This window comes from Psammomys obesus, unplaced genomic scaffold, assembly GCF_907164565.1.
Source record: "Psammomys obesus unplaced genomic scaffold, mPsaObe1.curated_primary_1811, whole genome shotgun sequence".
NCBI lineage: Eukaryota > Metazoa > Chordata > Mammalia > Rodentia > Muridae > Psammomys > Psammomys obesus.
In genome coordinates, this window is record NW_026585894.1 from 19399761 (window position 1) to 19417938 (window position 18178).

The following is an 18178-nucleotide window of genomic DNA, read 5'->3' on the forward strand; positions in this document are numbered from 1 at the left end:
TGTGTGTGTGTGTGTGTGTGTGTGTGTGTGTGTGTGTGTGTGTGTGTTTTGCCTGCACTTATGTATGTGCTCAGTACCGAACAGGTACTGAGAAGAGGGTATCATATATCCTGGAACTAGAGTTACAGGTAGCTGTGAACCACCATGTGGGTCCGGGGAATTAAACCTGGATCTTCTACAAAAGCAACAAGTGCTCTTAGCCCCTAAGCCATCTCTCTGGCCGAAGGAAAAATATTTTTAAGAAAGCAAAACAAAAGTTATCTACTATAATGTGTAGGAAGGGGCATTGTGCAGCATTGAAAATGAGTGTGGAAAGAATAATGAACTGTCATCTCTTCCTTGGAACTTGGTCTGATTTGATTTTTTTTCTATCAGAAGTTAAGCTGTTTATTATGTAAAAATAATAACATTAATGGCTGATAGTTTTTAGATTTTTTGGTATCAGAAATTGTTTTATGTAAAAATAATATTGATGGCTGTTGGTTTTAGATTATCTGTTCAGGAATTTTTTTCTTATTTTATCACTAATAATTGATATAGAAATGACTACAAGGAATTGCTAATGTCCTTTGTGTGTAGAGAACATACTCATGACAATAAAACTATATAATAACTTGGGATATGGAGCCCTAGAAGAATTTTCTCTGGCCTTAACTCAGTAGAAATGAAAATTTGATTTCTAGGCAAGTGTTTGAACTGAACTACATTCTTAGTCCTAAAGTTTGCTCTCTTTTGAGGCTACAAAGCTAGTTCCAAGACAGCCAAGGCTACATAGCAAAACCTTGTCTCAAAAAACAAAGCAAAAAAAAAATTGATTTCTAAGTTGGTCTGTTAACTGAACTGGCAGTTTCAAATGATATATGTTTACTTAGGCTCAAAGGTATTTTCTATGACTGGTCAATGTTTTTTGCATTTTTCCATTTGAAATTAATATTAAACAAAATAAATTGATTACAATAAGGGATTTTCTGATTCTGTCATGTGGCTATAAAGGTAAATTAAACTTATATTTATTTAAAATTTTTTTGGGGACAGGGTATATAGAGTGGCTGGCCTGGAACTTGCTATATAGACCTGGCAGGCCTTGAATTCATAGAGATAACACTGTTCCTACAATCTCCAAGTTGTGGTTAAAGTCATGTAGATTTTTAAAACATATTTGCAGCTCAGGGAAAATAAGACTTTGAATTACATATTTGTGATAGGTAAATGGCATAAAGCAATGGTTTGTTTTTTAAAGTGTCCCCCCAACATTTAAAATGAAAACATCACTTTTTATTTGTTGCTCAAGTATACAATAGTTAGTTCCACATATCAGCAGACATATGCTATCCCAAGGAAGCACTGAAATTACATCATCTTGTTACTACTCTTCATCTTTTCCCTCATCGTCTCCTCCAACTCAATTCTTCTCTGGGGTAGCAATATCCTAATAGGTTTCAGAAAACTTTCCTTTTTTTTTTTTTTTTTTTTTTTTTGTCTCTTCCCTCATATGCCAGTTGACAAAGGGCAGATTGCCATACATCAAGTCAGACATGATGCAAGTAAGCCCAGGCCTCAGCAGTGGCTGTGGTGTTGGTCAGCTTACCAACAGTTTACTACACTTCGGCTAGGTCCAAGAGGCATATCTGATATGCAAGTCCCGTGAAAGGGTCCTTTAACCCCCAAAGGGGTTGCCACTCAGGTTGAGAACTGCTGTAGAGGTTGGTACCCCTCTCTTCATGACCCCTTTTGAACTAGGCTTCCTCACAAAGCCTGCCTTTTATCAGCATTGCAATGGAGATAAGGATTCAGTGTTTGAATTGGGAGGCGGGCTTTTTATTTTTGTCTAATTTTTTTAGATTTTGATCCAGTTTTGTGCCTTCCTTTTTTTCTTAGTGTTCTACTTATTAATATTTTTTACTGCCATTAAAATTTATACTGGTGTTTTGTAAGGCTGTCATTTTAGAGAACGGGTCTTGCTTATGGTCCATCATTTGTATGCTGTAAAAACTAACATTTCAATAGGCTGTGGGTTTTTTTTTTTTTTTTCTATTAAGGTTCTAAGTCTAGTAATGAATTTAATTTATTTTCTTACTCGACTGGTTTTCTGCCTAAAAAATAATTTTTATTTCAAGTTTGGCTACCTAGATAAAGACTTAGTTTGTCTTGTAAACAGTGAATTAATGGGTTCTTTATTCTGTAGACCAGGCCACTCTGGAGGACATGGAAAAATGTGTGAATGATGACATGAAGCGGATCATCCCGTGGATTCAGCAACTTAAGTAAGCTTACTTAATTTAGCTCAAGGCTGAAAGGGAAACCTCTTTTGACAGTATTTATTTTCTTCTTCACCATGAAATCTGAGCACCTTTGGTACTTTGAACTCTTAAATTGCCTTGGATTACATCCAGGATCCAGTCCTCATATCCAATTCCCCTTTAGATCCAATGTTGGTCAGAAGGGCATGACATTAAACTTTCATTCCTCCCCATATTTTCTCTAGAACAAGCATGTCACACACTACTTAATGATTATTTGTGCCATGTCCTCTGATAGAATCCTATTTGTTCTTACTCAGAATCTTTGTGATAGTAAACTCTCAGCAGACACTCCTACAGTATCATTTAGTTTCTTTCAAAATCACCGTGTTAGCAGAACCAGAGATAATTACCTGGGCTTTCATTACCATTCTGGCTGTACTGAGGAACCATTATGGTAACTCTTAACAAACTATTCTTATTATTCATTTATTTCTATTTTTGAGATAGGGTCTCATAGCAGGCCTACCTCAGACTTATGTAGCTGAGACAAGCTTTGAACTCCTGATCCCCCTTCCTCTACCTCTCAAGTACTGACATTATAGACATGTGCCACCATGTCCAACTTAGTGTCTTTAAAATATTATATAAGATTCAAGGAATTAAAACCAGTTTCAGAGATAAAAACTCAATTTGACGAGCCAAGCATTGTGTCATACCCATAACCTTTAACGTCAGTGCTTAGGATGTTGAGGCAGGAGGATTGCCATGAGTACTACAAGTATATGGTCAAGCAGAGGTGCACAGAGTGAAGGGGAATATTGTTGTTCACTTGATGTGTTGTGAAGGTGTTGTTCCAGAATCTTCCTTTTTTTTTTTTTTTTTTTTTTTTTTTTGCCACTTCTAGTTTTGTAGCTTTAAAAAAAACAAAATGAAAACACCATGGTCTTAAGTAGCCTAGCCTCAGGAAGGCAGAGGCAGGTGGATCTCTGTGAGTTTGAGGCCACAGAGGTTCATGGTCTACAAAATGAGTTCAGGACAGCCAAGGCTGCACAGAGAAACCCTGCCTCGTGAACAAACAAACAAACAAATAAAAGAATGAATGAAGTGTAGTTTGCTTCAAGCACACACCGCTTTAAGCATACAATCGATTAGTAGTAAATTTCCCACAGTTGACAACTGTCTCCACAATCTAGCTGTAGAACATTTAGTATCTTTCTATTGCCCCTGTATGGTTAATCATCATTGCTAGTCCCAGGTAATTACAAATCTATTTCTCTAATTTTGTTTTTTTAGAACTTTTCATATAAATGGCATCTTTAGCTTGTATTTTCTTTTCTTCTCTTTCTTTCTTTTTTCTTTTCTTTTTTTTTCTTTTTTTTTTTTTTTTAATCAAGACAGGGTTTCTCTGTGTAGCCTTGGCTGTCCTGGACTCACGTTGTAGACCAGGCTGGCCTCAAACTCACAGAGATATGCCTACCTCTAGGTCAGCCAGAGGTACATAGTGAAGGTCCTGATCCTCAAAATACCAAACCAAACTCAACAACAACAACAAAAAAAACCCCTCAAACAACCACATATAAAATATAAACCTCAACTTTTGTTAGTCAACAGACTTAAAGTAACATGTATTTTAATTTTGAAAAAATCAGACAAACATACCCTAGGAAAATCATTACAGAAGCTGTACAATTTTCATTCAAAATGTTTATAGGAAGTTAGTATAAAGCTTGCATCCAATTTTTGGTCCATAGATTCATAAGAAAATGTCAAGGGTGAAATAATAAGTTAGGCATATGGGTATACGCCTCTTGTCCCAGCCTTGAGGAAGTTGAGCTAGGGGGATTGTGATGGGATGCATAGTTAGACTGTCCCAGAGACCAAAAAAGAGTAAAAGAACTAGTAATTCCACATACACTTTAAAAGACTACCTTGTATATTAATATTTACATGTTTTGTTTTGGTTTTGAGACAGGGTTTCTTTGTGTAATAGCCCTGGTTTCCTGGAACTTGCTTTGCAGCCCAGGCTGGCCCTGAATCAAGGTGATCCACCTGCCTTTGCCTCCCTCATGCTGGGATTAAGGGTGTGTACCACCATGCCTGGTTTAGGATGTTTGATATAGTAGTGAGCTTGTCTTTGGCTTGTGCTTCATGTAGGTCTGCTGATAAAACTAATCAGAGAGGGGTTAGGAGGAGAGTGTGTATGTTAACTGTTTATCTTTTTCTTATAGCACCATTAGTAGACATAATAGTCTCATATCCATTTGCACCTGTTGCCAACAATGAAACAAATGATGATACATTTTTAAAGTTTATCTTTTTCTTCAGTTGATTCTTTAAAGTTATGATTAAGTGGTAGATGTGTTTTAATGATTAAAAAAAAAAAAGATTTCCAGGACTCTGGAGGCAGAGATAGGCAGATCTGTGAGTGTGAGGCCAGTCTGATCTATATAGTGAGTTGTAGGCTCACCAGGCTACATAGAGCATGTCTTAAAAACAAAAACAAAGCTAACTAACCAAAAAAAAAGAAAACAAAACAAAAAAACAAACAGACAAAAACAAAACCAAACAAAACCACCCCTGCGTTTCACTTTTGGGGTTGCTGGCAAACTCCCCTTAAGATGTAGCATATTCTGGCACAGTTTCAGTGCATGTGGCTAACACACCATATTTTTATAACATGTAGTTGGTGCAAAGAACACTTTTCCTCAAACTGACCCACACCCTATGTAGTAAATGGATTGAGTATGCTCTCAATGGTTTGGGCACGTTAGCACTGCTGTGAAAGGGCATCTTTTCATGTTGTACCTTAGCCCATTGTGCATCAGTAGGAATCTGAGGGCTGGAGAGATGGCTCAGAGGTTAAGAGCACTGGCTGCTCTTCCAGTGGTCCTGAGTTCAATTCCCAGCAACCACACGGTGGCTCACAACCATCTATAATCAGATCCGGTGCCCTCTTCTGGTGTGCAGGCAGAACACCATATAGATAATAAATAAATCTTAAAAAATAAAAGAATCTGAACCAGTGCTTTAGTTCTTTTTCACATAGTTAATATATTTTATCCTAGCTACAAGGATGGTCACATACAACGTCTGAGAGGAGTTCTATAGCCACCTCATCAAAGTAAAATTCAGTGTTTGGCTTAAAAGGAGGGAGGAAAGCGGGCAATTAATGCCAGACACTTTACATATATTTTTTTATAAAAAGTGAGGCTGATGTCTACAGTGATGAGAAAGAAATAATGTTTTATTCTTGCTTGTTTTATGAATACTTTATTTTTTTATTTTACTTTTTTCAGGTTATATCTCCCTCCAAACCCTACCATTTTTCCCTCCCTACTCTTCTTCAAATTCCTGGCCTCTTTTTTTTTTTTTCTAATTGATGTTGTATGCACATATGTATATACATTTGTATTCCTAAATATAACCAGTGGTGTCCACATACTGTTGACATGTAGGTATATTTTCAGCCCCGACTTTCTGGCACTGGACAGTTGGTGTGTTCTTTCCACTTTATAGGCTTTTTGTTTTGTTTTTGTTTTAGTTTCTCTGTATGTAACCCAGGCTGTCCTGGGTGCTCACTTTGTAGACCAGGCTGGCCTCAAACTCAGAGAGGTCTACCTTCCTCTACCTCTCCTGAGTGCTGGGATTACAGGTGTGCACCACAACTAAAACTTTAGGTTTTAGTGCCATATCACTTTAGGTTTTTTATGAAGTTGTTGAATTTTCTTTGGGCTGTCTTTAAGCATCAAGAGTCTGCCATTCCTTTTGCTAAGCTAAGCTCCTGCCTTAAGCTTATAGTACATTTTCCTCCCAAATAATCAAATCATTCACAGTGCAATTTAAATTTCTCACTGTAGAAATAGAACTAGCAGCCAAATATAAAACTGGAGAAATGACTCATTGATTTGGTCATGTGTCCATTGACTAAATGTCAGTTACTCCATTTTTTAAATATGTATTTTTTTAAATATTTATTTAATATGTATACAGTGTTCTGCTTGCACGCCAGAAAAGGGTACCAGATCTTATATAAATGGTTGTGAGCCACCATGTGGTTGCTGGGAATTGAACTCAAGACCTCTGGAAGAGGAGCCAGTACTCTTAACCTCTGAGCCATCTCTCCAGCACTATTCCATTTTTTTTTTAAAGACAGGGTTTCTCTGTGTAGCCTTGGCTCTCTTGGAACTCACTGTGTAGACCAGGTTGGCCCACACTCACAAAGTCCATTTGCCTCTGAGAGCTAGAATTAAAGTTGTCTGCTACCACTGTCTGGCTCTTTCAAAATTTAGTGCTCTTTAAAATTTATAAATCAGTGGCATACTGTTACCCAGAGAAGTTATAACTTTATTGTGTGGATTATCTTTTGAATTAAGGTTTTGGCTTGGACAACAGCGTTGCAAACAATCTATAAAACATCTGCCTACAATAACCACTGAAACGTTGCAGCTTTCCAACTATTCAACACATCCCATTGGAAACCTTTCTAAGAATAAGCTGTTTATTAAACTCACCCGTCTTCCACAATACTACATTGTAAGTATGCGGAGCATGATTGGGATTGTTCAGTTTCAGAAATTCTGGATGTATACAGAAAGCCTTCTTGTCTAATTTCACTTGAAAATGAATTTTACTTAGTGTTTGACTTTCATGTGTTATTTTTCAACCCAGTAGTACGACTGAAAGAAGAAAAGAAGTCAAGGCTCTGCTAGGAAATACAGGGCAGCCTCTATCTCTCACTCTTGTGCCTCTGCCATTGTGAGGCCTAGCTTGTTGGGGAGGCTGTGTTCATACTGGACAAGGAAGGCTTAGTTTCTGATTGTAATTAAGCATGTCTTTGGTTAGATACAAAAAAATTAAGTGCAACTAACTGTTAACTGTTAGAAGATTTGGGGGTGTTGGATGTCAAGGCAAACTTGATTGATTTTAGGTGAACATGAATTTGCATGAACATAGACTGATTAAAGTAGCTTTATTTTCTATTTCTTCATTGAACACATACTCTATTTTGTCGATGGCTTGTACCTTTCTGTGTACAGTAGATTCTTCCTTTTTATATTTTCATTCTTCCTAGATTTTTTGAGATATGTTTTCATTTTTCAGTTTTTTTGTTTTTGAGATCTTTGAATTGGTTAGAATTATTATTTTTTTTTGGTTAGAATTAGTTTTATGAATTTACTATAAATATATTCTCACACTTAAAGAAGTTTCTTTGTATAACAAAGACATATTTTCAATGAAAATCTAAAAGTTTGAAAATTATAATTCAAGGTTTCTGGTTGAAAGGAATAAAAATGACTTTTTAAGGTTTTCAGTTACACCTTTTAAACATACTGTCTCAAAGTGATACCCGGTTCCACTGATTTATTGAGTTAATACATTAATACATCTATCCCTGATATGGCACTATCATTTTATGAATTTTAACCCCTGTGGAAATAGATTTGACATGTAGTTAAGAGCTATGATTTCAGTTCTTGCTGAGTTGCCTGAGCTACATGTGAAGTGACAGTGAATAACCAACCTATGAACATACATAGACCTTTCACTCAGCCACACCAAAAATAAAATTGAAGTAGGTACATACTGTTTAAGTTTCTGGCTTTATTTAGCATCAGTGAATAGCCAACGTTTAGTGTCCATGTCTTAGTAGTAAAACAAAAAATTGTTTTAATGGTTTAGTTCAAATCTGAATATAGGTTACTCTCTTTCCTTTAGGGTTGTTACTTAGGGATGCTATATTCATAAAGCAGAACAGTTACTACAACCATGGCCATTAAGAATAGGATAGGAGCCAAGTGGCAGTGCCACATGCCTTTAATCTTAGTGCTTGGGAGGTAGAGGCAGGCAGAGCTCTGGGATCTCTGAGGTTAAGGCCAGCCTGTTCTACATAGCAAATTCCAGGAGAAACTGGACTAGAAAAACAAAACAAAACAAAAACCAAAGAATAGGAAAAGATTACTATAATTGATGACCTTAGGATTTCCTGTTTTTTTTTTTTTTTTTTTTTTTTTTTTTTTTTTTGGTTTTGAGACAAGGTTTCACTACCTAGTGCAAGTTATCTTTGAATACAGTGCTATAGCAGTGCGGGCTTTGAATTTGAGTGTGTTTTTATGTGTGTGTGGGGTTGTTTGTTTGTTGGTTTGTTTGGGCTAGGGTTTTTCTGTGTAGCCTTTGCTGTCCTGGAAATCACAGAGGTCCTCCTGCCTGTCTCCTGAGTGCTAAGATTACAGCTGTGCCCCCACTCCTCACTCCATGCCCAGCTGTGTGTGTGTGTTTTAATTTTGATAGTTTCTTGCATGTATGTTTGTATACTATGTGTATGTAGATGCCAGAAGAGGAAGTCTGATCCCTTCCAACTGGAGTTATATGTATGTGGTTGTGAGCTGCCCTGTGAGTCCTGTGACTTGTATCCTGATCATTTTGAAGAGCAGCCAGAGTTCTTAACCTCTGAGTTATCTTCCCAGCCCCAGGCCTTAAACTTGTAATCTCTATGCCCTAGCCTCCTAAATACTTGGGATTAAAGACCTGACCCACCAGGCCTGCCTCAAATTTTTTTTAATTCCTGTTCAGTATAGATTTTGGTAAATGAATACAGCTGTAACTTCTATCTAGTAAGGATATATATTTACCATGCCACCAAGTGTCCTCATGCTCTGTTTCTGTTTGTTCTTTTTTTTTTTTTTTTTTTAAGGTAGATCTTGACATAGTGGATAAAAGCAGCTGGACTTCTAGGGAAAAAGAACAAAGAAACTGTGTGACCTAGGACAAGAAATGCATTTTTTTATGTCCTTATTTCTTCCTCACAAAAATAAAGACAGGTTCTGCCTCCTTGATGGTCCTCTTAGTCACTTAGGACAGCTGTGGCATGCTTAAGTCTACTGAAGAGCTGCTGCTCATTCATGATGGACGACCGCCAGCGGACCGAATTTTTTAGTTCCACACCCAGGGTTTAGCTGGGTGTGGTGGCAGCTTGGTAGGTGGAGGCAGGAAGAAGCAGTTCAAGGCTAGTTTGTCAACTTCTGAGCCTTCTTTCTAGGCCCCAAGGCTAGTTTCTCAATAACAAAAATGAGAATTTATTTTCACTTGTTTGTCAGTGAGAGAGAATTGTCAGGTTTTTTTTTTCCTCTTCTATTTTTTCTTGGCTAATAAATGGAATTTTAGAGTGTTTTCCCCAGCAAGGCAGGCAAAAGGGCAGTTTAAAATAGATAACCATTCTAGAAGACCCAGTCCACCTCAGTATATAATTTTTTTCAACTCACAATAAGAAATGTGACTATCAAAGGTAACTAATGTCAGTAATTGAATTAAATCATTTCTTGTGTTTAGTGTTTACAAACCCGATGTAAGATGGAAAATATACAGTGGTTCTTATTCTACTGGATCTCATTTCTTTCTGATTTGGGCCATTTTAGGTGGTAGAAATGCTTGAGGTTCCCAACAAGCCTACACAGCTATCATACAAGTATTACTTCATGTCTGTGAGTGCTGCAGACCGTGAGGACAGCCCTGTCATGGCACTACTGCTACAGCAATTCAAGGACAATATCCAGGACTTGATTTCCTATACAAAAACTGGCAAACAGACCAGAACTGGTACCAAGCACAAGGTAGGTATGATCACAGAGAAGTTAGCACAGAATTTATTAGTACTAATGTTTTTGTAACCCCTTCCCATTTTATTACCATTATTATTATTATATCATTATTTTGGTTTTTTGAGACAGGGTTCCTCTGTGTAGCCTTGGCTGTCCTGTACTCACTTTATAGACCAGGCTGGCCTTGAACTCACAGAGATCTGCCTATCTCTGCTTCCTTGAGTGCTGGGATTATAGGTATGTGCCACTGAGCCCATTTGGTTTCATTATTTTTAAACAGGAAAAAATTATAGATTTTTTTAAATTTTTACAGAACAGCAGTGAAAAAGTTATGCACATTTTTTTAAAGGGTTCTTCCTTTTTTGAGAGTAGGCGAGAGTAGGCTAGAGTAGAAATCGAACCAGGGCTTTGTGTATTCTAGGCAAACACTCTACACTGAGTGACATTCCCAGCCCTTGTTTGTTTGTTTTTGAGATAGATTTTTTTTTTTTTTTGGTCATGTTACCTTTCTTTGTAGCCCTGGCTGGCCTCAAACTCAAAATCCTTTTGCTTCTGCTTCCTGAGTACTAGAATTACAGATGTGTACTTTCATATTTGGCCAAAAGCAAGTTACTTGTGCCAGGGTTAAGATTGGTTATACTCTGACATAATCTGATTGGCCTGCTCTTTGATCACTTCCCCCTGGGGGGGGAGCAGCCTTACCAGGCCACAGTAGAGGACAATGCAGCCACTTTTGATGAGAACTGATAGACTAAGATCAGAAAGAAGGAGAGGAGGACCTCCCCTATCAGTGGACTTGGGGAGTGGCATGCATGCAGAAAGGGGAGGGAGGGTGGGATTGGCAGGGGAGGAGGGAGGGGCTTATGGGGGGATACAAAATGAATAAAGTGTAATTAATAAAAAATAAATAAAAGATTAAAAAAAAAAAAAAGATTGGTTTAGTACCCTTTTGTTGAGACATCACATTTTTTGTCTTGGTGTCAAGCTTTGTTGTAGTGCTTCCATTGCCTTAGTGAACTGTAATCACATATATCTTTTTACACATTAAAAAAATTATTTTCTAGTTGTCTGATGACCCATGTCCAGTAGAATGCAAGAAAGCCAAACGATTAGGAGAAATGTGTGCCTTCAATAAAGTTCTAGCTCACTTTGTTGCTATGTGTGACACCAACATGCCGTTTGTAGGACTTCGATTGGAGGTAAGTTGGGAATTTTCAAGTATTAAGTTAAGTTGCATGGCTTTAGCAGGAAAAGTAGTTTCAGGTTCACACAAGCTCTTTTGTGTCTCATTCCATCACCTCCTTAGATTAATGGAAACTGTAATTTTCCCAATTAAAGAAAGTGCACACTTTTCTTCTCCATCATAGTAAGAACATTATGCAGGTCTCACTAGAGATGGCTGTAGCTGGTCTTTGTTACTTTGTGGGTTCTTTTCCCCACCCTTTATCCTCCTGGTTTCACCATCAAACACTAGACAGGAGAGCAGAGAGGAATTTTGAAAATCCCCGAATCTGATTTCTTTCTTTTCTTTTTTGAACATGGCTATTAACAAACCGAAACTAACTTCCTTAAATGACCAACAAACATTGACCCCACCTCTCCGGGGGAAGTCACATTTATGTACCATCTGAAAAGTTCTCAGAATTCCAAACATCACATAATCATAGGAATTACCTGCTGCTGGCCAAACCATGCTTCTCCCAGTGCACGAGGTAAACCATAGTCAGCTACTGCATAAGACCGAAGGACCCCAAACCTGGGATTCAAACAAAAACACATTCTTACAATAGTTCTGTGTTTTTAAATTCCAAAATTGTCACTATAGGTGGCTACTTAATAAAGCATGGCTCTGTGTTGAATTAGTAATGTTTGTTGCTTGAGTACTAAATCAGAAAAATAGTAAACTAAGTGTTATCTTGGTTATGGAAGAAGCACTTGGCTGATGCAGAATCAATGTCTTTCATGAACACGGTGTTGTAGGAGCTGGGGGGATGGTTCAGCAGTTGACAGCTTTGACTGTTCTTCCAGAGGACCCAGGCTAAGTTCCCAGCACCCACTAGCTCACAACTGCTTGTAACTCCAGGGGATCTGACACCTTGACACAGACATGCATGTAGGCAAAACAACAATGTATATTAAATAAGTATAAATAAATCCTTAAGAAAAGCATATGGTGTAGATACCTACCATGATCCTCAAATGTGAATGGAAAGGGAAGTAACAACTCTTTCTGTTTTTTTCAGAAAGGGTCTCTGGTAGCCTAGCCTGGCCTTGAACTTCATATATGGATAAGGATCCTTATGTTTCTGTTTTTACTTTCCTATGCTAGGATTATAGTCATATGCCATTGTATCTACTGCAACCTCCATTTCTTTCTTTCATTATTATATTATTTTTTTATGTGCATTGGTGTTTTGCTTGCATGTATGTGTGAGAGTACCTGATCCACATTCTTCCCCTTTGATCTTATCATTTGAATTGCTTATGGGAGTATTACTGAGTTACTACCTTGGTGCTGGGAAGAGAGAAGTACATGATTTTGGGGCAGTGCAGTGCATTGCTATCCTCTTCACTGTGCACAGGGGAGAATTTGCAGAAATGTATGGTTTTGGCAGGTACACTTGGGACCAATAACCTGCACAGATGTCTTTGTCCTTCTCCTGTAATCTATACATGCTGCACACATGGGAACTTCTTACAGTACTTTCTTGAATTCAGTTAAGCTCTTAAAAACTTAATTACAGTTTCTCATTCAAGTTGGTAGATACATTAAAACACAACCTCCTTTTCTATAAGCTGTGAATAACTACATGTAATCTTACTGGCAGTATTTGTCTCTCTACTGATAGCAAGTCATTTTTTGAGCTGTTCCTCACTTTCTTTTGTCTATTTGGTCATTAGCTAACTTGTTAAACTGTTCTTCTTGATCCTCAAAGTAGGGTTAGACAGATATTTAAATCATTTTTAGAACAGGGTTTGTAAACATCCTGTCATGGAAGACTTGTCTAATTTACTTGAGGTCAAGTCTTTCTTCGTTCCATTAGAGGACCTTCTGGCAAGCCTTCCTATCTTCGAGCTTCACCAAATAAGTTTCAGCCCCTGTCTCTATATTTGCCTGACTTAAGTTTCATTTTGATCAAACAATAGAATCACAAATAAAACCAGTCTTAGTTTTGTAGTTGCTTCATTTTGAACCACTTGAACTGATTCTAGATTACTTTTAGCTTATAGCAAAAAAAAAAAAAAAAAAGAGGGGTTCATCTCCTGATTTTTGAAGATTTCCTTACTGTGGAGATTTTCTTTTACTATAGTTTCCAAGGAAGTCTAATATTAAGAACATTGCCAATGCCTGATATATTGTCACTTTGGCAAAGACTGGCCTGATTACAGATGGGATAAAAATAGATGACATGCAGAGAAAAGCTGGCTTCTTTTGAGTTTAACACTACTGTGCTTTCTCTCTTTCCAGTTGTCCAACCTGGAGATTCCACATCAGGGAGTGCAAGTGGAAGGTGATGGCTTCAGCCATGCAATTCGCTTATTAAAGTAAGCTCGTGCTCTATGTTGTGTCTGATTTGTTGTCACACCTTGTGGTCACACCGAAGAACAATTTTTCTCCTGCAAAATGGCATAAAACAGAGCCCACAGCTTTGTGTAGGTGATGGATTTCTGTGTAGAATTGCTGAGGTCTAGGCGATGTTCTCTTTACCCTACTGCGTGGCAATCCAGCTACCTAGCATTGTAGGGCATCATTCTTCTCTTTCAATTGTTAAACAGATAATTTACTGAAGGTAACTGTTTCAGGCTTGATTTTTGTAAGACCCTCCAGGAATCTTTGGGCTCACTTAGCACGGAGATGTGGGCTAGTTCAGAAGTCAAGATGGAAATTCCCGAGAAAGTGCCAGTTGATAAGAATTAGCTAGAAGCAAGGTCTTATAGTAGAAGGTTTTAAGCAGAGGAGGCAACTGCTAACAGGAAGGGTTGGAGGTAAGAGAATGCTCAGCATGCTGGGCCTGAATGTCCAGCAAGGCGGGGGAGCTAATGAGAATTGAACATGCAAGGTGTAAGCTGAAAGGATTAGAACCTATAGAGTTTTTGTGTTGTTAGCAATGTAGACCTTATCCGGATGACACTAAGAAACTGTCAGAAACTGGACACCAGAGCAAATTCCTACACCCTCAGCTATTCAGGAGGCTGAGGCCAGAAGATCAAGACCAGTTTGGACTTCGTAGTGTGATGCTCATTTCAAGAAGCAAAAACAGCACATAAAAAGAAATCATTAAAAGCTGGCCATAGTGGCACAAGCCTTTCATCTGCCTTGGAGGCAGAAGCGGGTGGATGGCTGTGAGTTTCAGGCCAGCCTGGTCTACAAAGTGATTCCAGGATAGCCAAGGCTACACAGAGAAAGACTGTCTCAAACAAACAAACAAACAAACAAATAAACAAAAAGTCATTAGATGATTTTAAGTACAAACTGACATTAATAGGTAAGTTTTTTCTGGAAATTGAACCTGAATGCAATATGCAGAATAAGAGAGAATGAGTAGCAAAACCAGTTCCTGAAGTGGTTAATGTTATTATGATTGTTGCTAGCTTGGACTAGGGTGGGTTCCTGCAAAGACATAGGTGATGAAATAGTCAAGGGTTGGTGATTACATTGATTTTGGAGGTACAGGTGAGGCAGGAAGGATGCTTATTTTGCCCTAGGCAAATGATAGGTGGTGGTTTATGAAGTAAAAGACACTATAATGTGAAAGGACTTTGCTAAGATTGAGGGGCCTTCAGATCCTTTGAGGAGACACAGATGTGTCTCAAGCTCAGGAAAACAGATTTGGACAGAGGTAACAAAGTTACCATCCCAGTGGTGGTAACTGAGTGGAGGTGGTAATTAGTTGAACAGAACCATGCAAACAAATGGAGATGGGTGCTGACTGGTGGTATACATCCATAATCCAGCACTTAAGGATGTGGAGGCAGGAGAGCAGTCATGAGTCTGCTTCCTGCCTGAGTTAGATAGTGAGATCCTTTCCTAGCCTCGAACACTGACAAAACCCAAGAGGGGAAACCAAAGATGGGCATAGGGTTTAGTTAGAAATGGACAGAGGATAAAGAACCATGTAGTGCTTACAAATATAGCTAATAGGTGGAAAGGTGAATATGAGAAATATATAATGATAAGGAGATGTCATAATGAACCTCATTATTTTGTACATTAAAAATAATGTACAAAAAAAAAAAACCTTGAAAAGGGGCGCTGTGGATATAGTTCATTTGCTAGTATATTTTCTTGAGATATATGAGGCCCTGTATTGATCCTCAGCAACTTTTAAACCAGGTTTGGTACATGTCTCTAATCTCAGTACTCAGATGGAGGTAGGAAGTGGATTGCTTTGCTTAAAATATAGATCAAAATATTAACAACAAATTCTATTTGGCCACCACAGATAAGTAGATGATAATAATGTGTTTTGTTCTTAGTCTTCACAGTTTACACAGTCTTTAGAAGTACCTTGTCAGCATTTTTCTGAGCGTTTTCAGGTTCATCTTCTCTAATCTAGGGGATGGAACCCCAGGGCTTGGGGCATGCCCGATGAGCTACGTTCCAGTGACCTTTCTACTTGAACTCAAGTGAACTCTCTAGTGTCCTGCCTAGGAAAGATGCATCCATCCATCTTTCTTTCTTTCTTTCTTTCTTTCTTTCTTTCTTTCTTTCTTTCTTTCTCTCTCTCTCTCTCTTTCCCTCCCTCCCTTCCTTCCTTGTTTTTCTTTCTCTCTTTTTCTTTCTTTCTTTCTTGTTTTTTTGTTAACTTCTATAAGATTAAGTCTTTAATTCTGTCTTTTCCCTTCTATATTTAAAACTGAAAGAGGAACTATAAAGATAGATAAATTTAAAGATATTTCCCAGTGAATGCTATTGTTGTGGTAGGATGTTTAAAAACCAAGAAGGCAAAAAGAAATAATATGTATCTTTATGATTTATTAAATTAAAATCATGTACTGATCTAATTAGGCAACTGTTGTAACACATTTGATTTTGAGAACCTCTCCTCTTAAGCATTTAGCCCTAGGTGTTTTAATATAAAGGAAGAGTATGAGTTGAGCCTTCCAAGCTTTCCATTTGAGCACATTCTCTTCTCTTGGCTGAAAATGTGTTCGCTCTGCGCATGCAACCTCTATAAACCCTTTTCTCTTTTCCACCAGTTAGACGTGGATGCTGCTCCTGCTCTCAGCTCCTTCACTAACCTCCCTGCTTTCAGATGGTTTGTGGTGTCTGTAAGCTTGCCTCAGAACAAAGCTGACATACATGTGCCCTAGAGGACTTTAGACGAGTATCTTCAGGTTGTTCAATACTAGAGAAAAATCACGCAGGAGGAGCTATTTAAATTAAACTTAAATAAGTTTTTGCAAGTATTCACATAAGGTTAACCCTCTTTGTTCATGAAAAAGTTCCCTCTGTTCTTATTCTTTTTAATATTATTTTAAGATCTTTTTTGCATATGCTTGTTTCACCTGCATGAATCTTTGTGCACTGTGTGTGTATGCAGTGCCCTTGAAGGACAGAAGAAGGCGTCGGCTGGAGTTGTGAAATGCCATGTAGTTGCTGGGAATTGAACTGGGCCTCTCTGGTAGAGTAACCAGTGCCCTTAACTGCTGAGCCATCTCTCTTTAGCCTCTGGTGCTTGGTTCTTGCATATTTTACGGTAATAGGTTTATCAGATTCCTCTAGAGGGATCTGGTTTTATTTTTTCTATTCGTGCAATCATATTGGCGTGACCAAAGTTCACCCTGTCTCAAAAATCTAACACTAGCAACAAAAACTAAAAATGACATGGGATGCACTTTCAAAGGTCTGCTTTAGTTCAGAGCTTAAATTGAGAAGTCTTACACTTACCTTAGTTCTCACTTGGAAATGTGTAGGTTCTGTGATTTTATTTTGTAACCAGATGGATTTGACAGAAAAAAAAAATCTACCTACTGTGAAAAGAAGATGTGTCTGCATATATGATCTCAAACTCAAAATGTCTATCTGAATTGTCTGATTTAGAGCTTCCCAAGGATGACTGTGTAGTGAGAACTAAGGGTGGTCAAGTTGAAGGTCATTTATCCAACACTGTCAATTTCTTCTTTCTTTTTTAGGGCAACAGAGACAGATTCTCACTCTGTAGCCCAGACTAGTACTGAACAAGATGATCCTCCTCACTCAGCTTCCTAGGTCCATGGATTATAGACAGGAGCCATTATGCTCAGGTAGCATATGCCGTTTCTATAATTATCTAAAATATAGTCATCTGAGTCATTGTGGTAGCAATAAAAGATACATAGTATGCAAAACTGGCTTGAGGGTGACACCAGGGATTGAATGTGAGGCCTCCTGCAGGCTACACAAGATTTCTACCAACTGAGCTACACCCTCAGTTCCAACCTAACAAAACATGGTATTATGCTGCCCAACCTCATTTCCCTGAAGAACTGGGACGATACTTGGCAAACATTTTATTAGTACACCAAATAGCATGACAGATGCCTAAGTTGAATGTGGGTGGTGCATGTTTATAGTCCTTGCACTTAGTAGGCTGAGACAAGCGGAAAGGAATAGTTCTGTGTCTTTTTTTCTTTTTAGACAGAGACTCATATCACAAAGTGGATTCAAACTTGCTGTGTAGCTAAGGGATGGCCTTAAACTGATCCTTCTGCTGTCACCTACCACTATGTAAAAGTTAAGATTATCTTTGTTGACACAGTGAGCATAAACTCAGTCTGGCCTGCCTAAGATTCCGTGTCAAAAGAAAAGAAAAGAAAAGAAAAAAGAAAACATATATATGTACAGAAGTATCTAGATAACATACAACGGTTATTTTGTTTAGTTTAACTGAAGGGAAGTTTGTTATGACAATGCCCAAGAAGAGTCACATCGTCAGTTTCTTATACTTTTCAGCAAAATAAAGTTGAATGAATTAAGTGGAAGTCAGTATGTAGAATTTTTTTAAGCATAAAGCTCTAGTTTTATTAATTTGTGCCAAGTAAACATGATAACTAAAATTTCCAAATAACTAAAAAAGGGTCAAAGCTGTTAAATTTTTAAAAGTTTGTTTTGGACAGTCCAGAGTAAACTGGTTCCTACAGCTATAGATTGAGCTATCTATAACATGATGCACTCAATTCAGTCTTAATTCGTACTAAGCATTTATCATTAGTATTAATGCCAAGGCACATCACAATTTACTGAGAACCGTATAGTTGTGTCCCCCCCCCCCGTGTATATGTGTATTGTGTGGGTGTTTCTCTCTGTGTATGTGTGTGTATGTTCCTCTGTCCAGCCTTACATATTAAAATCTAACT

The 18178-nt window shown here is 37.9% G+C and overlaps 1 protein-coding gene across 2 annotated transcripts in view; it reads left to right on the forward strand.

The window, feature by feature from the left end:
• Positions 1-18178, forward strand: part of Med14 (mediator complex subunit 14) — a 90447-nt gene that overhangs the window by 39894 nt on the left and 32375 nt on the right. For both annotated transcript variants that reach the window (XM_055599528.1, XM_055599529.1), the window contains exons 12-16: positions 2186-2264; positions 6617-6776; positions 9656-9850; positions 10903-11037; positions 13308-13384. In XM_055599528.1, the coding sequence (XP_055455503.1) occupies positions 2186-2264; positions 6617-6776; positions 9656-9850; positions 10903-11037; positions 13308-13384 (646 nt within the window). The remainder of the gene's footprint in view (positions 1-2185; positions 2265-6616; positions 6777-9655; positions 9851-10902; positions 11038-13307; positions 13385-18178) is intronic.